General features: G+C 43.3%; 1 protein-coding gene across 2 annotated transcripts in view; it reads right to left on the bottom strand.

Moving 5' to 3' along the window:
* The window catches only part of ARHGAP10 (Rho GTPase activating protein 10), a 341,466-nt gene extending 327,068 nt beyond the window's left edge, over window positions 1-14,398 (bottom strand). Inside the window, exon 1 of one of the 2 annotated variants that reach the window (XM_027599802.2) lies at window positions 14,194-14,398. In XM_027599802.2, coding sequence (XP_027455603.1) covers window positions 14,194-14,347 — 154 coding nt within the window. In that variant the 5' untranslated portion in view covers window positions 14,348-14,398. The remainder of the gene's footprint in view (window positions 1-14,193) is intronic. The other variant, XM_027599803.2, reaches the window with a different exon arrangement.
* Window positions 14,399-24,575: the final 10,177 nt, after the last annotated feature.

The following is a 24,575-nucleotide window of genomic DNA, read 5'->3' as shown; positions in this document are numbered from 1 at the left end:
GGGCTAAAGAGAAAGGGGTGCCATCTGCACACCACTGTACCTGAAGAGTTACAGTCATCGTAAACAATTCTTTCTTCTAGAATCATTTCTTAAACTTATTAGAACCTAAGCAGATAGCTAGAAAAGAGAATGAAAAGATCTTTTTAGATCCCTGATAATTACTACACTTTAAACTCTTACAGGTTCTATTCCTCCTCCTCTCTTGGACAAAAGGCAAAAATCTAAAGTCCTAGAGTCTCTTCCCAGACGTTGCCAGAGGCATTTTCTTCTCTGTAGGCATCTAAAGACAACCAGCATAATTCCACAGAGATAAAAGAGAAAAATCAGCAGTGTCATTCTGTGGGGGGGAAAAAAGGTGTTTTCATTTAATACTTTAAAAAAAAAAGTTTAAAGACTGAATTAAAGTATTCAACTTCAAGTGCCAGTAGAATAAAAGTCTGGAATTGAGGCATTTGTTAATTTCTTTTTTTTTTTTAAGATTTTATTTATTTATTTGTCAGAGAGAGACACAGCGAGAGAGGGAACACAAGCAGGGGGAGAGGGAGGGGGAGAAACAGGCTTCCTGCTGAGCAGGGAGCCTGATGTGGGGCTCGATCCCAGGACCCTGGGATCATGACCTGAGCCGAAGGCAGATGCTTAACGACTGAGCCACCCAGGCGCCCCTAGGCATTTGTTAATGTCTTGATGATTGTTTATCCAGACATTTTATTCCTACCTTTTCTCCCCATCCACCTTCCATTACCTAGTCTCAGTTTAACATCTAGATTCCATCCATCCCCCATTTCAAACAGACTGTGAAACAAAAGTCTTACAAGCCATGTATTATTTATTAACCAGAGAAAGAATGTGGTGGGGGAGAAATTAAAACACAATTAACTACTATCTTGCCATCTACCTCACAGAGAAAATAAATCTACTGGTAATAATTTCCTCAAAGTCCTGACACAAATCAACAAATTTATCTGAGTCTGCACCCATCTCTTCCACCCTTCTAGTATTGAAATAGATGATGGGTGTGTCCTGCCTTCACCTGGACTCTGAATCCCATCTTCTATATTGGGTACTTGGTACTCTGGAATATTCCCTGAACCTTCAGGCTCCTCCTCTCTGTTGGATATCGTCATCAGCATGTTCAAATCTCACCCATTAACCAATAGTTCCGGAGAGCTATCTATACCACAGGTTCATTTATCACACCCTCCCTCTCAACCCTCTGCAGTCAGGGTCTCATCCCTGCTGGGCCGTAAACTAATCCAGTTATTACCAATGTCGCTGTCCTTTTTTTTCCCCAGTATGACATACAGTGTTACATTAGTTTCAGGTGTACAATACAGTGATTCCACACTTCCACACATTACTCAGTGTTCTTCAGGACAAATGTACTCTTAATCTCCGTCACCTATTTACCCCCATCCCCCCTACTCACCTCCCCTCTGGCAACCATCAGTTTGTTCTCTACACTTAAGAGTCCTTTTGTTTGACCAATGACACTGTCTTAATGCAATGTCACCTGTACTGCCGGTACTGGTTCTCTTTGTAACATGACCTTGGCTCCTCCCTCCTCCTTTCTCCTCCTTTCTCCGTGACTTGTGCAACCCTCACCAGATTTTCCATCTCCTCCCTCCCCCCCACCCCATGGTTACAGCTCTCAAACCTCCTTCTCAAGCTCTTCTTCCATCCACCCTTTGAAAAGCTGTATTCCCGGGGCGCCTGGGTGGCTCAGTCGGTTAAGCATCTGCCTTCAGCTGATCGAGCCCCACATCAGGCTCCCTGCTCGGCAGGAAGCCTGCTTCTCCCTCTGTCCCTCCTCCTGCTTGCTACAGCTCTCTCTCACTCACTCACTCTTTTTCTCTCTCTCTCACTTTCTCTCTCTCTCAAATAAATAAAATCTTTAAAAAATAATAAAATAAAAAAATTTTTAAAGCTGTATTCCCCAGGATTTGCCCAGCCTCCCTGCCTTCTCCCTTTACATTCCTCCTCTGGGCAGGTTTTCTACTGTTACACGGTGTCATTTCCTATCTATATGCTGTGTCTCCAGAATCTTTATCTGCAGCTTTATTCCGTGTTCCTGAAATACATACTTATAAAAAAAAAGCAAACTACTGAATGTGTCCACTGGATAGCTGAGAAGCACCTCAGTCTCAACATATCTAATTCAAAAATGTCTCCTCTCTCCCACAGAACTTGTTCCTCTAGCTGGACTACCTCAGTGAACAGCACCCAACTGCTCAGGGCAGGAACTAAGGAATCACCCTGGGTGCCTCCTTCGTCAACCCCCACACCCAATCACCCACCACAGCCTGCAGCCTCTGTATTTTCCTCCTCAAGAATCTGCCTCTTCTGCTACCAAAGCCTCTGGCCTAGATGGGTGACCTCCCAACCTCCAGGTCCCCTTTCGTCAAATTCACTCTCACAATCGCTGCCTGCCAGAGAACTTGTTCTAAAATGCAATTCCGATGATGCCAATCCCCTGCTGGAAATGTTTCCATCACTTCCTACTGTGCTTCCAAGGAAGTGCGAAGTCCTTAACTGGCTTCACCAGGCCCTTCCCAACCCTGCACCTGTCCACTCTGCAGCCCCATTGTTCTCACTCTGCTCCCGCCTCACTCCCAGCCCACCAGAGATGTTCCTCCAGCAGTGTAGCACACGATCTCTCTGGCCTCCAGTCCTCTTGCATGCATTTGACCCTGCCTGAAGAACTCTTCTTCCCTACCCTCAGCATGGAAAGCTCCTAGCCTTCCCAGTGGCCTCAGCTTGGAAGCTGCTACTCTCCTGAAGTCTTCTCTGACTCTGACTCCCTTAGTCCTGCTAACCAGGGCCATAGCATCCCAGTCTTACTCAACAAAGTGAATGACAACATTTAATTAATCTTCCATCTCCCCCACTAGAACTCTGACTTCTGCACAGATACCCAGGGTCCCTATTCACTGTTAAACCTCTAGCAACTTGCCCACAATCGGTGGGGTTTAATGACTTGGGATGACACTTTGTCCCCACTGTCATAAATGAGGTTATTAGAATGATGACTGTGAATAGATTTTCAATTTTTTGTCTGTGCTTAGCAAACACATTCAGGGGTCATTATGAATCAGTTTTCTAAGTGCTTGGGAAATAATTAACTAATTTAATTCTAGCAACATTTAGGGAAAGAAAACTACTATCCACATTCTACAGAAGAGGAAATCAAGGCACAAAGGAGTTAAACAAGTTGCCCAAGATCATATAGTAAATCTGACATCAAAGACCATGCTCTTCAATATTTTTGCTCTGCTGCCTTTGACCTACATTTCACAAAAGAAAAACAAAACTATCTGTCACAGTGACAGAAGTCCTATCTGCCAGATTCTCCAATAAAAGTAATGACATGTCAATGACACTCCACTCCCTTGTACTTCTTTGGCTTTGTCCCCAAAACTTTCAAGCAAAGAGCTTCAGTAATATGCTGGATTTCAACATGCTAGGACAGCTGGCTTCTTCTATTTAATAAATGTAAGGCCTATATTCAGCCCAGTGCTCCAAAATACTGTTAGCCTGAAAGAGCAAGGAACAAGTTTCAGAGACTATTTCTACTCTCTCTACTGGTAAAGCCACAATGTGTCCAAGTTCAACCAAAGGAAGTCAGAATGGTGCTCTTTTGATGATGGTGATGAGGATAGTACCTACCAGGGGCCAGACACAGTTCTGAGATCCTTTACTAGGGAACATTAGGACTAAATAATACCACCCCATTAGAGTTCCTACTATCTCCATTTTACTAATAACAAAACAGAAAGTGAGATGGGGCCCCTGGGTGGCTCAGTCAGTAGAGCGTCTGCCTTTGGCTCAGGTCATGATCCCGGGGTCCTGGGATCGAGTCCCGCATCGGGCTCCCTGTTCGGTGGGGAGTCTGCTTCTCCCTCTGCCTGCCGCTACCCCTGCTCATGCTCTCTGACAAATAAATAAAATCTTTAAAAAAAAAAAAGTGAGGAACTGAGGGTTTAAGTAATTTGCCCAAAGTTTCATTTGCCCAAAGACTAGCAGTCTACACTGCTAAGAAGTAGGGGAGCCAACTTTACAGTCAGAGATAAAAACGTTCATCTTCTTAGAGAGTATTAAACATCCTGTATTCAGACCTGAAGTGACATTACTCTGAATTTCCAAATGGATTTCCTCCAGCCACACACCTCACCATGACTCACTCCCAGATGGTGGCAGAACACACACCTTGACACCCAAGGGCAGACGGTGCTCATGGGTGAACAAGTCAACAAGGAAGGAGAAATCACACTCACCATTGAAATATTAAGTGGCACAGGATTAACATCTTCCTCAGGAAACACAGGGAGGAAATTCTAGTTCAACCAGGGAGGCAGGCCTCCAGCAGCAGCAACAGGGGTGTGATGCTTGCTTGGGACTTAGCGATGCCTGCCCTTAGAATGTAAAGTGTCAGGGGTTTTTCGGCGTGTATGTTTGTTTGTTTAAAAGAGAAGGATGTCAAGCCTTCCTCATTACAAAAGATCCCCTTGGCAAGTCTATAAATTAGGTTCCTATATTAGGATAATCAAATAAAGCAGGCTGTGGTTCCTGTTTGCTTTGAGACCTATCACAAAATACCAACCAATCCCTGCCTAAAAATCAAGTTCATATGACCTATCTAGACTGACAGTTACCAGAGTTCTTAATGCACACTGTTGATGAATACAAATATTTTTTTCTCTAGATACCAATATCAGAAGTCTAATTTCAAGGAAGTGAAAAGGCTTTAAATTTTGTTGTGATTCAGACCAGTGACTGAAACTTAAACTGGTTTGCTCTGATTATCCACACTAAGCTGATAATTTATCAAAAAGAAATTTTACTAAAGAACTTCAAAATTCATGGGAACATTATTTACAGATTGTTGTCAAAGCCGCTGTTTTAAAGTTTATCAAATTAATTACAATAAGGCTTTCATGCTGCATAAATTCTCTAATAAGTTGTTTGGCAATCAAAAAATGCATGACTATATGACACATCATAGAACATCTTACGCTTTTATATAACATCTACAAAACATCAATTAACAAAGTCTTCTTAAACACCTCTTGGAGGAAAAAGAGCTTGAACTAAATGAAATAGAGGTACAGATGTATCCACATGGACAAATCTCACAAATATGAAATTGAGGGAAAAAAAGAAGTTGCACATATAGTATGAGAACCATTATATAAAGTCTAAAAACATGCTATCTATTATCTAGGAATTTGTACAGATATATTAAAATGTCTAGAAATAATAAACACCAGATTTGAGATAGCTCCAATGTTTAGGGAGAAGGACAGGTTGCTACCAGGGAGAGGCAGACAGTAAGCTTTCTTCTAAACCAAGATGCAAATACAGAAATGTTTATTATGAGATTCTTTATACACACACACACACACACACACACACACAGTTATTAATGAGTTAAGGACAGGGCTATTTCCATATGCTTCTCCACTAACATTAACAACCACTTATATCTTAATGAAAGAACATGTTACCTGAAAGACGATTTATACACAGTGTGCTTTCAATGAGTTAAGAACACAGCTATTCCTATATGCTTCTGCACATGTTTACAAAAACTTGCATCTTAATGAAACAAGATGTTAATTGAAGGACAAAATATACACACTGAAGTTATTATGAGATTCTCTGTATCTTTTTTTAAACTATCTCATAATTTTGGTAAGCAAAAAAGCCTAATGCCAAAATACGAGAACAAAATGAAAACATATTCTACTAAAGAGTGGGACAAGGAATGGGCAGCGAAGGAAGGATGGGGGAGCGGAGATTAAGAGAGAGAGACCGAGGGGAAGGAAATGATACTGTTTTAAAGCAGAGATCTGAATCTAATGGATTCTAAATCAACCAATCTCTGAATGTCTATACTTATTATACAAACTAGAAACCAGTTTTATTTACAATAATCATCCCAGGGGGCCTTAAATTGTCAGTGGTGGCCCCTGTGCTGAGCTAATAAGAACAGTCTCCCGGGGCACCTGGGTGGCTCAGATGGTTAAGCGTCTGCCTTCGGCTCAGGTCATGATCCCAGGGTCCTGGGATCCAGTCCCGCATCGGGCTCCCTGCTCCGCAGGAAGCCTGCTTCTCCCTCTGCCTCTCTCTCTCTCTCTCTCTCTCTCTCTCTCTGACTCTCATGAATAAAAAAAAAAAAATTTTTCTTAATTCTTTAAAATAAAAAAAAAGAACAGTCTCCCAACTACATCATGAAGTATACACACATTCCAGATAACCAAGATTTATCATAATAACTTCCCTTAACACAAGACCGCAGTTACACCCCTTTATGGAAACAGCTAATGATTGCAGTTAAGGGTTTCAGAGCCAGACAAAAGTAGGTTCCCATCCCAGCTCCTCCACTGACAAACTGTGTGATTTGAACACGCTTTCACACCGTACCTATTCACTGCCACATACAGCCCGCCATCACTTAAAGCACGATTTATGGTAACTTAGCAGACTACCCAGCATTTTTTTTAATAGATTTTATTTGTTTATTTGAGAGAGAGAATGAGATAGAGAGAGAGCATGAGAAGGGGGAGGGTCCGAGGGAGAAGCAGACTCACTGCTGAGCAGGAAGCCCGATGCGGGACTCGATCCCGGGACTCCAGGATCATGACCTGAGCCGAAGGCAGTCGCCTTAACCAACTGAGCCACCCAGGCACCCACTACCCAGCATTTTTATATCCTTCGTAATTCTTGCTTATGACCCAAAAAACAAACAAAACCATCAGGTGTCATAAATAGCTATTGGAGTCACAGACTCAAAACAGCTTCTTTGGGAATCTGTTGAGGAGACTTTGAGGATCCTTTCATAGAGAATAGGACTACCTAACAGGTCTCAGGTACAGCCCTCTTAGAGGCCTCTCTGACTGCCTTTTCTCATTGTGAATTTCCCATAGCAGACACAAGCACTGTCCACTAGTTGTTAGGGTTTCCTGGAGATTAGACACTAACATTAATATCCTCTAAAAGTGTCACTGTGATTTTTAAGTACCTGAAGGCTCCAGTCATTGATGTTATCATCCCAGGACCTTGAGCACAACTCTGTCACCTTCAACCCCTCCTTCTCAGTCCTCTAGACAGAGGCGCGCTACTGACTGCTTGAGTCTCAGCTGCAGGTGTTTTGCTAGATCTACAGCGGCCTTACTGACACTCTCTACTTCATCTTCAAATCTTTGTGAATTGGAAATAAATTCTGGAGAATGTTTTCCCAAGACACAATTTAGCTTTGATTCATCAACTTATTTTCAAGGTTTTTCAGCATCTCGCATGGCATTCAAACTTTGGAAGCCTCCCAGCATTTGTCAAATTTGTCTTTCTTGGTCACCGCTAATGAGGATATGAACCAATATACTCTTAGGGGTAATAAGCACCAAAAGGTTAGATACTAGTCACTGGGCCAGAGCACCATTTTTCAGACAAGAAAAGGACCTGGATATTAAAACATGTACCTGCAATTTAAATAATACATCATAAGTGTTAACATTTCACATCTGAATGCTTATTCTAAATGCTTTACGTGTATTCGCTCATTTAATCCAATGAGCAACCCTATGCGGTGGATAGTATTATGATCTCCATTTTATAGGTGACAACATAGAGAAAAGCCAAGCAACTTGACCAGGGTCCCACTGCCAGTGAGTGGCTGAGCTAGGATAGGGACCCAGACAGACCAGTACCCTCAACCTGTGCTCTTAATCCTCTACCCTGTACTGTATCATCAGCTACTTTAAAAATTAAAACACAAAAATGCCCTCCTGACTTCCCCTCTTCCAAAAGTCAATAATGCTCCCTGGTCCCCGCCAAAAAAACTAAACAAAAAGGAGGCGGTCAAAGGAACCCCAACAAATGGGAGGACAGGGAAAAGTCAATGTGTAAGGAAGACATGGGGAACACCGGATGACTGACCCATAAAACATTTTAAATGAACATGGCTGGGGTGCCTGGGTGGCTCAGTCGGTTAAACGACTGCCTTCGGCTCAGGTCATGATCCTGGAGTCCCGGGATCGAGTCCCACGTCGGGCTCCCTGCTGGGCAGGGAGTCTGCTTCTCCCTCTGACTCTCTTCCCTCTTGTGCTATCTCTCATTCTCTCTCTCTCAAATAAATAAAATCTTAAAAAAAAAAATGAACATGGCTGGCCAGTAGAGAGCTCTAAATAGAAACTATTCTATAGGGGCACCTGGGTGGCTCAGTCAGTTAAGCGTCTGCCTTCAACTCAGCTCATGATCTCAGGGTCCTGGGATCAAGCCTGCATCAGGCTCTCTGCTCAGTGGGGAGCCTGATTCTCCCTCTCCCTCTGCTGCTCCCCCTGCTTGTACTCCCCGCTCCCCACCCTGGTCAAATAAATAAATAAATAAAATCTTAAAAAAAAAAAAAACTATTCTATATGGAGTCAAGGACCACCTACAGTGAGTAATGCATCTGAAGCTCTAAAACCTGTCTGGGTCCACATCCTAGCTCCAGTCTGATGGTAGTTTTTCTACAGCAAGTCTACATTCATACCAGAGACTGGCCCACCATACTAAAACCCCAAGCAAGAGGTGAAGACTTACCCCAGGCGATGCCCTGAATTGTTGGTGATCCATGGTGATTTCTTTGGGACAAAAAATACATACGAGTGTTCTTTTCCATTCAGGAAAAAATTATACTTGTAATTTATCAACTTTTTAAGTAATATTTTATTTCTATACCTCCCTAAATTCCACTGAATAGCAGCATCAGCATGAAATTTACAATTATACAACTCCATCAAAATTGGAGTGTGAAGTAGCAGAAAACACAACCCAAACTGGCTTAGGTCATTTAACAATATATCCAGAGTTGGGCTTTCGACATAGAACAATCTGTGGCTCCCACAATGACATCAAAAACCCAGATACAGTTACCTCTGCTCCATAGTCCTTACCTTGGCTCCACTCAACGGTCCCAAGATGGCGGTAGCAGCTCCACGCAACACAACCAGATAGCATAGAATAATAAAGAACTTTTTTTTTAAGATTTATTTATTTACTTACTTACTTGAGAGAGAGAGAGCACGAGTGGGAGGGGCAGAGGAAGTGGGAGAGGGAGAGAGAATCTAAGCAGACTACAAGCTAAACATGGAGCCTGACACAGGGCTCAATCCCACAACTTTGAGATCATGACCTGAGCCAAAACCAAGAGTCAGACACTCAATTCAACCCAGGCACCCCAAGAACCCTTTTTAAGAGTCTCCTCACACAAAAGGAAATCTTTTCCAAAGTCTCCAGCAGCCTTCCACTCATGTCTCACCAGCCAGAACTGAGATATATTCTCATTCTTAAACCAGTTACCAGCCCAGAAAATAAGTTCACCATAACTGAGTTAGAGTTCTGGGACTCTTAAACCTGACCATATGTTTTTATAACTGCCCAGGTGATTCTAAAGATCAGCTGGGCTTGAAAAACTTAAACTAATCAGAATTACCCCTAATCACCCTTCCCTGCATCTCCTGGGAAAAGGTATAGACACCTGAACAAAATTCCAATAGAGAAAAATTATGCTGGCTGGGCAAACAAGAGAATCTACACAACCACTTTATATGTGTGTTTGCAAAACACTTTCACATAAAATCACTGGATTTTATTCAATCCTCAGACTGGGCTTTCTGCTGTAGTCCCATTTTACAAATAAGGAAACTGAGGCTTAAGTTTACAACGTGAAATTCTTTTAAGACTTCCAAGCTTCTGTATGCTTCAGTGCAATAGCAACTTGGGAATTCCCCTAAAAGGGATTGTCATTTGAATCATTTCTCTAAAACATTAACATAAAGAAAGCAAAAAGGAACTTTTATGTTGTCCTGAAGAAAGCAAAGCAAAAATCAAGAAAATGTTAAAGGAAAAAGCAAAGCAAATACTAAAATACCAAAGCCTTAAAAAAAAAAAAGTACTAAAACCAAGACTTGGAAGACTCCAATTCTAGTCCTGTCTGCCACTCACACCCTTCTCCATGTCTATGCTTTAGAGCAGGCTCACTTATGAGGGGCTCTCTAGCTTAATACACACACCAAGAAAGCTAGACAATCTAAGCTTAATAAAGAGTATTTTACATAACTGTATAAATGCTTAATAACTCTAAGGACTATTTGCTTTAAAAAATTTTTTTTGCCGGGCACCTGGGTGGCTCAGTTGGTTAAGCGACTGCCTTCGGCTCAGGTCATGATCCTGGAGTCCCGGGATCGAGTCCCGCATCGGGCTCCCCGCTCAGCAGGGAGTCTGCTTCTCCCTCTGACCCTCTTCCCTCTCGTGCTCTCTATCTCTCATTCTCTCTCTCTCAAATAAATAAATAAAATCTTTAAAAAAAAAAATTTTTTTTGCCTCTAAACAGAACAAATTCTCTCAAGGTGGCCTAATGTAAAATTTGTGGAAAAGCATATATGGCCTATTTCTGTTCCTGGCAGATATGCTAAACATTTCTATGAATCATAAGCATCTGAAACTACACAGTGCATGAAAGGCTTACAAAAGGAAAGACTGTATTAAAAGAGGACACTGGTTATTCTAGGAAAGGAAAGGCGTGAAAAAGAAAAAGGACTAAAAAATCCATTTAAACAAAGACTCCACTGAATTGAGTGAATGATCTCCAAATGTGCCACATAAGTCAATGATCCCAGACTTCTCTCTGGAGCTCCCGCCTACCCCCACTGCTATGTCCAAATCCACCCTACACACAGATGTCAAATCCTGTCTCGAAATCAACTCTTTCCCATTATGTCAGCCTTCTGCTGACAAACCTCAGTGATTCTCCACAGGATAAAGTCCACATTCCTAACCTCGCTTTTATGACCCTCCATAATCTGAAACCGACCTCTCCCTTTATCCCATTCCTAACTGGTCTCCTCGGGGTCCTCAAATACTGTGGTGTTCAGGTTTCTTCTCAGCTATTTTCAATCTGACAAGTTCTACAAGCTTCTGCTCCTTACTTAGGTTCCCAAACTGCCAGTCATGTCTTCATTCTAACCTACAACAAACTCTTGTTTCTAGCAAAGTTAGAATACTTGTTTCTCATTAAATTTTTAAACTTTATTTTTTAAACATTTATGGGGAGCCTGGGGGGCTCAGGTCATGGTCTCAGGGTCCCAGGATCAAGCCCCAAGTCGGGCTCCCTGCTCAGCAGGAAGTCAGCTTCTCTCTCTCCTTCTGCGGCTCCCCCTACTTGTGCTCTCTCTCCCCCTCTCTTGCTCTGTCAAATAAATACATAAAATCTTAAAAAAAAAAAAAAAAGATTTGTTTATTTGAGAGAGAGAGTACGCACATGGGGGGTTGGGGAGGAGAGGGAGAGAATCTCCAGCAGACTCTGCGCTGAGAGCAGAGCCCAACTCAGAGCTCAATCCCAGGACTCTGAGACCATAATTTGAGCCGAAACCAAGAGTCAGTCACTTAACCGACTGAGCCACCCAGGTGCCCCTTAACCTTTTAATGTGTCTGTGTGTGTGTGTTTATCCTTTGTTTCTTCAAGAATTTAGCACAATGCTATAAGAGTTCAACCACATTCCCTATATTGGACTGAATTCAACCGCAGGACGATAAACTCAAGGACAAGGGCCTCTGCCTTATTACCTCTTTGTATCTCAATCCCAATATTTAATGAATCATAGATGTTAAATATTTGCTGATTTGCTGCATCACTGAACTCAGCAGTAAGCCTTCAAGTCCCACAGAGCCACCTCCAATTTCTTTAAATATTTATGGAATAGGCAAAGCATCAAGACATCAAAACTACATAAATCTAACAAGTATTTAGTGCATGCAGGAGACATCTTACAGGGCAACTAAAAACAGAAATCTCAAACTCACAATTCTGAAAATGCACCAAATGCCATTTATACACAACGGAGTGTAAGACATCTGAAAATATAATCAGTCTGACCTAGTTGATTGCTATTCTTCGGCAGCTCCTACCCCCACCTCACGTCCTTCCTTGACTTTTTGACTCACAGATGTTATATAGAAAGGCTCAACTGGTTAGGCGAACGAATGACCTACACTGCAATTTCCAAACACTGCAGGACCTTACCAGTGCCTCTAAGAAGTAGGACAAGAGAAAATGAACACAAAATAATTAAGTGGCCCGTTCAGCTGTTGTGTGGCCAGGCCCTAACAGGAAAGGTAAATTAAACGAAGGTGTCCTGACTTAAGTCAGATGCTCGTAGTCTTTGATAGGAACTAGAACTAAACTTTGAGGAGCAAGCTGGGCAAACGCAGGGTCTTTCTAACTTGCCTAAAGCATGTGAGCTAAAGCTGTATTTTTGCTGTCTTCTGGGAAAGATTTTAAGTTAATCAAACAAAATGAGAAAAAAGATACTTTCGGGTTGCTCTCTTACTCATGATTATAAATTGTGTTTCTTATGGTAAAGGACAAGAACCAAAAGGAGTAAGACACCAGGTGACAAATTCAAGAAAGTCTACATTCTGGAGAGGAAGGCGACAGCTGGCCTCCCAGATGCACCAGCTGCCGCTGGAACACCAAGCATGTGTCCTGTTGGCAGAAGAGCTAACATGCAGTCACATAAATAGCTTCCTACCAGTGGCCAAACTGGCTTTGCCATCTGCCTCTCCCCATACCAAAGCCTCCCTCCTCTAATCCTAGCTTCAGAGGGAGCTGCTACAGCCAGTAAGACAGAAGGTACACTCGCCAGGCCAGTGACACTGGTTAACACCAAGCTACAGAAGGAAGAAACCCTCTCCCTCATGTGCTCATGTGCGCACGCACACACACACACACACACACACACACACACACACACTGCCCTTCTCACTCCTGCCTACATATTTATAACCCCTCCCTACTTCCCACCCAACACATATATCTAATGCCAAGGCACTGGGCAGCCATCAACCAAATAAGCCTACTAGTCCCATAGGGCAAAGTGATTCCCAATCCTTCTTTTGCAACACCAACAAGGTCACAGAACCAAAAGGAACTTTGGACATCATCCAGAGGAGTGACTTGCTTCCAAAATTACAGGGATGGCTCACTAAATTCTTCCCATTAAAACTTATTTCAACTCATTATATTTACTGTTCCAGACACTGTGCTGGGTTCTTGAAAGTTTGTACAGTATGTTTTCATCTTCCTAAATGCAAAATAGTGGTAGTGGGGGAGAGTGATACGGGGTATTTTTCCCAGAGGTGAGGTCTACAAACAAGTGTACAAGGGACTAACTCCCAAAGCTGGGAATTACCGAACTGAGAAACTAGAGAAGCGATAAAGACCCTAACAACACAGACTTGTGAGGTTGGATACTGCCCTGTCGCTTGTCTGCTGTCTTCTTAAGAAGAGAGGACCCTCAGAGGCCTCCTCGGAAGGGCTATGGGCTACAGGTGTGGTCCAGCCCCGCAGCTCCTCACTGGAGCTAATGCCCCCCCCATCCAGCAGCATCACCAACCATCACCCAGAATCTTGGCCCTTCTCCCTCCTAGAAAAGACTCTTCTCAGATACAGATGTATCTATAGAGATCTATTTCTCCGGTGGCCACTTCCTAGTTTTTCAAAAAGCATAAAAGAACCAGGGAGGAAGGCATCGTGGGTGAAATTCCCTGGTGGCAGGCAACGCTGGCTGAGGCCAAAGGGTACGCTGTCTGCTCACCCTGACAAGTCCCAGTCTTTGAACCCTCCCCAGCGCAGGAGGGAAAGAATGTGCGGAAAGCAGCACGACGCCGGGTGGACTTTCTGGTTTAGCACAGTGAAGGACCCGGGCCGAGACTATCCGAAAAGATCGGAAAATCACACGGTAAGGGTGCAGTGGAAGGGACTTTTGAATAAGTCAGCACGCAGCAGGTTTTCAAAGAATCCCCAGGAAAGTCCTCTGGAGAGGTCACAAGGCAAAACTAACGAAACTGAGCTTGAGGGTACAATCCCACCTGACCCCGGGGCGGGTCGGGCAGGGAACGCAGGCACCGAGGGGTACTGGGCTGCGGGCGGCGCGCTCCCACGCACAGCCCCGGGCTCTGGCCGCTGGTAGAGGGCTAGGGGCGGGAAAGGGCACTCGCCACTCGCTGCCTGGGGAGCCGGGCAGGAGTGAGCCCGGGGCCTCCCGGTCCCCAATCTCCTGTTCCGGGGGCGGCTGACCCGGGGCACGCGACTGCCTGGTCTCCCTACGGCAGAGGCTCCTCCCGGCCTCGCCGTGCCGCAGCCTGGTCCCCGCTTACTTTTGGTCGCTGCGATGAGGTTCTTCCCGTCCTTGATGAGCTCTTTTATGAACTTGTTGGTCCTCTCCAGCTCCGCTTCGTGGGCGCGGATCCTCTCCCGGAACCACGGGCTGTCCAGGTAGCAGTCGCTGAACTCCAGCGGCTGCAGCCCCATGACCGCCGCGGTCCGCCGCCCGCCCGCCGCGCACTACAGCCGGAGCCGGGCTTCGGGGCCGTGGCCAGGTGCGGGGCTCGCGGGCAGGAAGTCCCGGAGAGGCTCGCAGCCCCGGGCTAACGCGGCACGGACGTGTCCCTCGGAGCTGAGCCTGGCCGCGGAGGCGAGCGAGAGCCGCGGCGCCCCAATCCCGGCAGCCCCCGCCGAGCCCCGGGCGCCCGCGGCCCCGCCCCGCCCGGCCCCCCCGCCGCAGACCCTCCCCGAGGCGCGAGCCGCCCCGCCCCGGGCACCTCCCCGGCCCGCCCCGCGCCCCCGCCCCCCCTCGCCCCCTTCTTGATCCTCCGCCTTCCTTCTTCCTCCCTCCCTTTCCTCCTCTTCCTTTCTCCAGCAGCCTCTTCCTTCTCTTCCCCCTCGCGCCTTTGCCCCTCCTCTTCCTTCCGAGCCTTACTCGGTCTAGAATTTCGTCCCGCGGCTCTCCTCCACCCCCGGGGTGCGTGCCCCTCCCCTTTCTTCGGCTCCCCTTCTTGGGGTGACTCAGAGTCAGCTCCGCGAGGCCGGGACCTCGACCAGGACCGGGAAGGGGCGTCTTAATAGCAGTCTCTAATCCCTTCAGCCGGGAGACAGCGCTCAGATGTCTGACTCGGCGAGGGGAAACGATTGACTCGATATTATTTATCCTGGGAGCGACCCTGAGCTGTGAAAGCTCTCGCACGCAGGGCTCGCTTTTCCTTATTCCCGCTCCTCATCTCAAGTAAAATGCGTGTTAAATCTCCGCTTTAATTGAAAGCTTTACCCGAGCAGGGAGAGCTTGGGGACCGACAGCTCCTATTACACTCTTCCGCGTATCCACACTGAACGATTTGGAGGGAGGGAGCGGGTGGATAAACCACTGAAGAGTTGTCTCCGTCGTATTCAGATTAACTTTGCTTGGGTAGGTGGAAATGATCTTTATTGTTCTAAAAATAACTACTGGAAAAAAATGCCAGGTTTCACGAGGTGGGGGTGACGATCAAATGAGAGTTTATGTCAGCACACATGGAAAAGTATCCTGTGTATTCTGAAACAGAACTCAAATGTGTTTCCAAAAAAATTAAGACATTTTAAGTAATTGAGATTTATACTTAAATCAGTCGTTCATTACAGTAACTTTTGATAATGGCAACTAACAATTTATTAAGCAATTATGTACCAGGAACTCTACATACATTTTTTACAAGCTCTCAACATATGTTTACCTATATAGATTTATTAAAGATGTTAATATCCTCCAAGAAACTTCAAACTGATTCTTTAAAACGTTTAGACTCAGCTCTGGGTAATTAAGAATCTGTTTGGACAGCATGTTGTTGGAGTGTAACTCTCAGGAACAAGTTAAATAAGCCTCCTACTCAGTGAACTCTTTTGTTACAAAATAGAACCACGTGCGGCAGACCCACGGAAAAACAGATAAACATTATTGCTTTAATGTCCATCCTCCAGAGAGTTCAAAATGTTTTACAAATAACTTTTAGGCATTGAAAGCTGCAGTTCCTCCTAAAATCAGCAGGGGGCTGGATTCTACACAGAAGAGAAGAGGCGAAAGACGCAAGAATAGAAGGGATGTAAACAAACACTGAGGACCTGGCAAAACAGAAAAACTGACTCAGTCTTCTGGACAAAACCCTAAACTTATCCTCATAAAGAGGGGCTGCTGACACTCCTCAATGTGTTAAACGTAAAATTAACATGTGAGCTAGCAACTCCACTCCCTGGGTATATACCCAAGAGAAATGAAATCCTATGTCTGCACAAATACTCACTCACGGTAGCATTGTTCATAAGAGCCAAAAAAAAAAAAAAAAAAAAAATGGAATCAACCCGGGCGCCTGGGTGGCTCAGTTGGTTAAGCGACTGCCTTCGGCTCAGGTCATGATCCCAGAGTCCTGGGATCGAGTCCCACATCAGGCTCCCTGCTCAGCAAAGGAGCCTGCTTCTCCCTCTGACCCTACTCTCTCTCTCTCTCATTCTCTCTCTCTCAAATAAATAAATAAATAAATCTTTTAAAAAAATGGAATCAACCCTAATGTCCAACAACTGATGAATGGAGGGTTAAAGAAAATGTGTGTATCCATACAGCAGAATGTTAATCTACTAATGGAATATTAATAGAAAAAAAAATAAGTGCTGATACATGCTACAACACAATGAACCTTGAAAACATGGTAAGTGAAAGAAGCCAGTCACAAAAGACCACATATATTATTCAATTCATGTGAAATGTCCAGAATAGGGAAATCAATAGAGACAGAAAGAAGATTAGCTGTTGTCAGAGGCTGGATGCTGACGTGGGTGTAGAGTAAGGGTTTCCTTTGGGGATGATGAAAATAATTTAAACTTAGATTTTGGTAATGATTGCACAGCTCTAACTATACTGAAAATCATTAACTGTACACTTTAAATGGGTGAATTTTTTTAATATGTGAAGTACCTTAATTACAAAGTTAAGAAAGGGGGCAAGGGGCTGCTCCAGAAGTGCCTCTTTCCTTACGGCTTTCTACTCCCAGCCACAAACACTCTGGTTCATTCACTGTGGCCAGTTCTTCCTTAGATATTTAGGTATCTGGAACAAAATGAGCTGTTTAAAACAATTTTATAACATCACAAAAACATTGTTACTTCTGTCTTTGCACACACACAGCCGGAAACAGTGTTAAAGAGCAGGTGAATATGACTCTTAATTCAATACTAAATAAGTCTACTGTGATCACCAAGAGTGAAAGGCCTAAGTAGTTTAGTTTTATTCAATTACATCTTGTCCAGTGCCTAGTAGAGTTGATCAGTAACTGTGGAATGAATGAGAAGTATGGCCAAGTGAAGGGAAACATTATGGTACAATGGATAGATAGAAATTTAGGAGCTCCTAGTCACCTTCACTACTTAGTAGTCATACCAGCTTGGCAAAGGTAAATTTTCACTAAATCTCAGGCTTGCCATCCATGGCATGGAGATGATGATTTTGCAACTGCAAGTTGGTTGAGGAGATTTAATAAAATTGTTTTTGTAAAGCATCTGCTAAAGTTATAATACTTTATATTAGGAGGAGGAAGTTGGGAGGGTAGGCTGAAAAGAGGGAGGAGGAGGAAGAAGAGATGAAGATTACATTCCATCAATATGGGGGAAAGGGAGGGGGGGCAGGGGAATCTGTTCTCCGAAAATCACATAAGACAGAATTCAAGGAAAGTGATCACAAAAGCAGATACTACAGGGTTCCTAGGTCTCATTTTTGTTCATTCATTCATTCATTCTTCCCACAAATATTTGTTAAGTTTCTATATGTATTATGTACCACGCTAGGTGCTGGTGATACAGCGGTATACAAAACAGACAGTGTCTGTCCTCATGGTGCTTTTGTTCTCTGGAGGGAGAATGACACAGTAACTACCCCCCCAAAAAAAATACCCCACACACATAAATATATAGTTTAAAATGAAAGTGCCATACAGTCAGAGTAAAGAGTGTGTGAGACATTATAATTGAGGGCCTGATAAAAATCGAGAGTCGGGTCAGGAAGATTTAATGAGAAGTGTCATTTAATCAGTGACCAGAAGAATCAGTAGGAATTAACCATTAAATAGAGGGCTTTAAGAGCAAAGTAGTCCAGGCAGGGAACCAGCCTGTGCAAGCCTCTTGAATGGGAAAGAGTCTGATACATTCAAAAGACAAAAAGAGGTCAGGTGGCTGAAGCACAGTCAGTGAGAGAAACTGGCTCAAGGCAACACAGCGTGGTGGAGGAGAGGCAGGGGCCAAATTTCACAGAACTCATAGGCCATATTTAGGATTTTGGATTGTATTGTAATGCTATTGGGAGCCTTTGAAGAGGTTTCAGCATGATGGTGATGGGATCTGGTTTGTGTCTTCTCTCTAGCTGCTGTGTGGAGAATGCGAGTCCAGAGGGACACTTTTGGAGTGGTGTGGGCAAGAAATGTTATAGCTTTACCCTCTAAAGTAACAATGGAGACAGAAATAGATCAAAATAGATTGTAGAGGGAGATTCTGGGAGTTGACAATGGCCTGGATATTAGAAATGAGGAGGGTGTCAAAGATGGCTGCCAGGCCCTTGTGGTGATAAGTAAGGTGGGTGGATATGAATTTCACTGAACATTCACTAAAAGGAAAACAGGGGATAAGAAGTCCATGTGGTGGTGGTAATTAATGATGACTGGGATGGGCAAGATCAGTATCCCTTTCAGACTCATTAAGTTTTTAGATGCCTGGAGACATTCAAGTATGTATGTCAGGTAAGCATTCTTATGCTTTGCTAAATGCTTGGATTAGTTAAGGATTTGAAACAATGCAAATTGGTCAGGTTCCAGTCTAGATAAAACAGAGGTTAATACAGATGAAACCTTCCCTTTATGTAGGTTCTGCTACATACAATGTTGTCTTTCCCTGATGAGTAACAAAGTTGCCACATATAAAGTCAAACATGGCTTCTACTTAATCTTTGGATATGTTTCAGACTGAGTCAGCTAGAATTAGGCTCAGACATATTGTAACAGAAAAATCTAAAATAACAGTAGTTTAAACCATAAGGAGTTTATTTCTCTCTCATGTAAAAGAAGTCCAGAAGTAAATAGTCTAACATGATTCCACAGTCCCCAGGGAAGCATTGGGTTCCATCCTGTTTCACCTCAAAATACAAGGTGGCTCCTAGAGCTCCCTCCGGGAAGGAGGAAGAGAAAGGTTAAAAGTGCACCCTGCCCCCTCCCCCCGCCAGCTGAGTCAGCACTTTGTTCCACCTTCCGGCCGGTCTTAGACATTTTTGCTATTTATTTCATTAGCCAGAACTTAGTCACATAGCCACATATCACTGCAAGGGAAAATGGAAAATGTGGTCTTTTACCCAAGCACACTGCCACCTAAATCAAACTTGAATTTTTTTACAAAGAGAAAAGGACAATAGATTTTGAGCAGGAACCTAGCAATCTCTGCTGCAGAGATTATGACACCTTTATGAGTGAGGCACATAAATTATAGCTATGGCAAAACATAAATGATATAAAGAGAAGAAATGCAAGATAAATCTTTGAATGTCTTCCAAATTGTGTCAGGCTGCTTTATCTCACAAGTATTAAGGGGGGGAATGCCAAAATAACATAAACAAGAAATTATTGGACCATATCACTAAAATCCTCCTTGGAGAGGTAAGAGAGGCTTCTGTAGATTTATCTGCTCAGCTCTGCACCAGCTGAGTATTGACTTTAGCTTCTTGGAAGCTTCCTTTCTAAGAATTGAATGGCTTCATCATTTCCAGATTTACGCATAAGCAATGCCACTTCCTGCACTAGAAAGATGCTCCCCAATCACAACTACTTCAATCAGGGCATCAAACCAGTTTAGGAGACTGCCATGCCCTATCTCAATTAAACCTGGAGGCTTCTCCCTCAAGTGATCACTGAGGAAAGGGTAGGAGTAATGCCAAATAGCTTAGGCTACCGAGGGGCAACCCTTTGAGCTGGGGGAGACCAATGCAGGTAGGCATCATGCAATCCATTGAGGGCAGAAATAAAACAAAAAGGCAGGGGAAGGGCAAATTCCCTCTCTCTTTTTGAGTTGGGATGTCCATCTTCTCCTACCCCCAAACATTGGTGCTCCTGGTTCTCCTGCCTTCAGACATGGACTGGGACTTACACCACTGGCTGTCCTGGTTCTTCAGCTTGCAAATGCAAAACTGTGGGACATCTTCGTATTGTATATGTCCATCCTTTGAGCTGAAGGTGGGTTAATCCACCAAGATATGATGATGCTATACAATAAGTTGGTGAACTAGGGATCTATAAAATATAATGATGAAAGTTATACAACAATGTGAATATACTTAATCCCAATATACTTAATTCCACTAGTTGGTGAACTAGGAATCTATAAAATATAACGATGAAAGTTGTACAACAATGTGAATATACTTAATTCCATTTGTACACTTAAAATGGCTAAAAATGGTAGATTTTACGTTATGTGCAGTTGACCACAATAAAAATAATATAGGTATTTATAACCACAATAAAAACGTCTAATTTTATATATCCCAGTGGTCGGTTCTGTTTCTCTGGAGAATACCAATATACTCTGTATCTGCCAGAAGGGCAGTGGGTACATGTGTGTGCCTCTAATGATGACAGAGTACCCACCATATGCCAGGGAGGACCCTAGAACGAAGAAGACAACAGTAAACAAAACAAGCACTTTTGTGAAGGGAACAATTCATGCCCTCATGGATTAATAGTCTCCAGTCAGAAAGAAAGAACATATCAAATAATTACAAATATAAATATTAAATGAAATCACTGATAAGTGCTAGGAAAGAGCTGTACATGATGCTATATATAACAGGAATTTGGCCTTTTCTGAGATGTTAGTGAGGAATTAACAATCGAGCTGAGATCTGAAGGATGAGGAGTTAATGGGTACAGGTCAAGTGGATATGACCTAGAGAGGGGAGAAACATGCCCAGCAAAACCTTGGTCAGAGAGCTAGTACAAGACACTGAAAAAGGTCATGTGGTGGGAACACCGCAGGCTGAGATACAGCCCCTGGAAAGGGAGTGAGTGCTCATCCATCTGCATCTGCACCAGGCTTAGCTCTTTTCCTCCAGATCACTGAGAATGGGTTTCAGAACCCCCTGGGGTTTCCTGATTGCTTTTAGGGAATGCTCACCTTTTCCAGCACCTTGAGACATAACTTGGAAGAATTTAGACCCCAAGAAAGTACTAGAACTATTCCACTTAAGATAGTCAACAAATTTTGGGGCATCTGGGTGGCTCAGTCAGTTAAAGCGCCTGACTTCTGCATAAGTCATGATCTCAGGGTCCTGGGATCCAACCTGTGTTGGGCTCCCTGCTCAGTAGGGAGTCTGCTTCTCCCTCTGCCTCTGCCCTCCCCGACTGGTGCTCGTGTGCTCTCTTTCTCACTCTCTACCTCTCATAAATAAATAAAATTTAAAAAAAAAAAAAGATAGCAAATATTAAGTACCTGGAATGAGCAAGGCACTGTGCAAAGTGCTGCAAGAAATACCAAGGTGAGACAATTGCTAATATCAAGACATCTACAATCTGGTGTACTCCAGCCATGGGGAATAAGCAACACAGGGATAATTATAAAACAAAGCACACTGCTGCTTCCAAAGAAATCTAGGACTCTTCTCGCATTTTGAGTTAGAAGAACCTGGCTCAAGAAGAGGTGTGTCAAGGCACTCAACAAGTACCTTCCTTGAGTGGAGTGCCCTGTCAGTGAAATCACTGCTTTTCCTGCCCCCCAGGTTTGGAGATACTTGGCATGGAGAAGAGGGAGCTGGGTATATGCCATTATATATGCTGATACATATACCAGCAGGCACTCCCCACGGCCCACAGATCCCTCTGGCAAATGCTACCTTCTTTTTTATAACATGTGAATCAATTGACCAAAACAGAGACCTTGCCCTTCATTTCATCCAGATAGCAATGGACATTTAAAAAACATTAGTAGAAGGAAAGAGGAGAGCTCTAAAGAGTATGCTTTTCCCAGGACCACAAATGCCCCTGACCCAAAGAGAGGTTTCACAGGGTGACCTTCAACCAGGCAATCATCCAGTCACTGGAAAGCCAATCTACAATGACCAGAGGCATACTTCCAGAGTCCATCAACACTTCAGTAAAATAGAAAATGAAAAAAAGTTTAAATACTCATGTGTTGTCTTTTGACCCAATAATTCCAGGCCTGATTATTTGTCCTAAAAAAAATAATTTTTTTTAATGTATGTGCTTAGGGCTATTTGTTGCAGGAAAGAAAACAAAAGGAAGCAATCTAACAATTAGAAAATAGTCAAACAAATCAGCACATATCAACTCAACAGATTCATGAGTACATGAGCTTTGATGCCTTTTTTGCTCTTACTGGTGGATACTGGCATTTTTGGATGCTGAACCTTCATTCCCACTTCTCAAGAGCATCCTGATTTTCACGTGGGTAATTATTTTCCCACATAGCATGGAGTTTTGGTAAAATTCATGTGCCTGCCTCACACTAGGAAATCCAAAGAGATCCCTGGAGATTCCTTCTGCTAATCCTTTCTCTCAGACCTGCCTTTGCCAAGGGCGGGGCACATGCCCTAAGCTCAGCCAACCAGACTCTTTTTCCCAGGACTTTGATTCTGAAGCATAGTAAAGCACTGAGAGAAGAAACAAAGTTCATTTGTTCCAGCCAAGAGTGTCAAAAGAGACCTGCTGCCTGGCAGTCTATCCAGCTTCCTGTTCCAAGGCTGGCATGCCAAGCTGTTGTCCTTTCACAATTTTCCCCTGGATATGTCATTTTGAAATAAAGTTTTACTATAAATAATTGCATTGAAGAGATTGTTGTTTGTTTGTTTAATTTTTTATATAGGCTCCACACCCAGCACGGATCCCAATGCAGGGCTTGAACTCACAACCCTGAGATCAAGACCTGTGCCAAAATCAAGAGTCACGCGCTTAACTGACTAAGACACTCATGCACCCCAATATTGAAGAGATTTTTAAAATTAAGCCAAGATGGGTTCCTGGACCTTCACCCTGCATTTGATCTCCTGCCATAGTCTCATCTAGTAGTGCATGAGATACATGTGCAGTGAACAGAGTTCTTACTTTGACAAGTAGGAAATCTGAAAGGTTACCAAGGATAACCTATCTCTCTTTTTTTGACCTTTCCAGAAACAATGTAACCAACACACTTTCAAGAAGGGCACTTACCAGTCTAATGAAGCTCCCTGGGATATGATCGGGTAGGGACAGGTACAGTTACTCCTTCCAGTAGTTTACACTGCTACTCTTGCTGGCCCTTTGATGTATCAGCCAATTTTAGAATGGCCCATGCAGTAACCTACAAGATGAATGAAGTTGCCAGGTCATCAGGTCAACATGATTCATAAAAACTTTCAGGTTAAGTATAATATACAAAAGAAAATGAGGGCTTACAAGAGCTACCACAGAGCATATAGAAAGAAGCCTGAGCTCCATGGCTGTAGTTACATAACTAAAAATTTTACTGTTTGGTAACTTTTTTTTTTATACACACACACACAAAACTTTTGGCAGGAATAAGCTAAGAGAGAGTGCATGTCTAATGAAAAATTAAGCACTGCTTTCCCATTTCTCAAAAAAGTTGCTAATCAACTTGTCAAGTGTTTGTCAATATTTATCATCCTCCATGGGGCATGAACAGTGACACATGAAACCCAGAGGGTCCAATGCTACTAAAACGTTCAGCATCTACTTCCAAAGTTAGAATTTATTAAGAAAACTGGGCCCAAAGGTGGCAATTTAACATGTTAGCCACAACAGAGTGTTTACAGATTACTCTGCAACATGTGGCTTTTCACTTAGATCAAATTACTACACTTCTAAATTAATGGTTTTCACTTATTCCAAGATTTCTTGTGCATTACATAGAGTGAAACATTAATGTGTGGGCTTCACGAATAGGAAAAAAATGCAAATAGTTAAACAAAGCCAACTTTGTATCAGTAAGGATACAAAGGAAGATGCAGAACTTCTAGTGCTCCCCTCTCTCTTAGGTAACATGGGAGGAATGTACTTGTCACCCTCCACCATGTTATTAGTTGTCACCAAGTTCTTAGAAGTGGCACATGTCATTTGATTTGATTGGCATTTGATTGTTGCCTCAAGGCTCTACAGCACTTTCTTGCCCTGCCTCAGTAACCAAGCAAACTAGGAAGCGATTATACTACTGGGTCTCCATTCGCCTGAACCTCTGAAAGGCCAAGAAACAAGTATATGCACTGACTGGCATAGAATATGTAAGTTGAGTGAGAAGTAAACTCTTGTTGTGTAAGCCACAAGATTTTGGAGTTGTTACCATGGTACAGCTTGTCCTATTTCTAATAGAGAAGAATTCTAAGATATTAGGGAGGGGGAGGAGTATTGCTGATGGGATTGAATAATATACAGCAAAACAATGGCAAAATTTTTCAATATTTTTTTAAAGATTTTATTTATTTGTCAGAGAAAGAGAGAGAGACTGAGCAAGCAGTGGGAGAAGCAGGCTTCCTGCTGCGCAAGGAGCCCAAAGTGGGACTCGATTCCAAGACCCAGGAATCATGACCTAAGCCGAAGGCAGATGCTTACTTAACTGGCTGAGCCATCCAGTCATCCCTTTAATATTTATTTTTAAATTTTTGTTTAATGGGTACAGAGTTTCTGTCTGGGATGATGAA

The sequence above is a fragment of the Zalophus californianus genome, chromosome 2 (genome assembly GCF_009762305.2).
Source record: "Zalophus californianus isolate mZalCal1 chromosome 2, mZalCal1.pri.v2, whole genome shotgun sequence".
Taxonomy (NCBI): Eukaryota; Metazoa; Chordata; class Mammalia; order Carnivora; family Otariidae; genus Zalophus; species Zalophus californianus.
The sequence above is the reverse complement of the archived record's forward strand: the minus strand, read 5'-3'. Positions and strand labels throughout refer to the sequence as shown.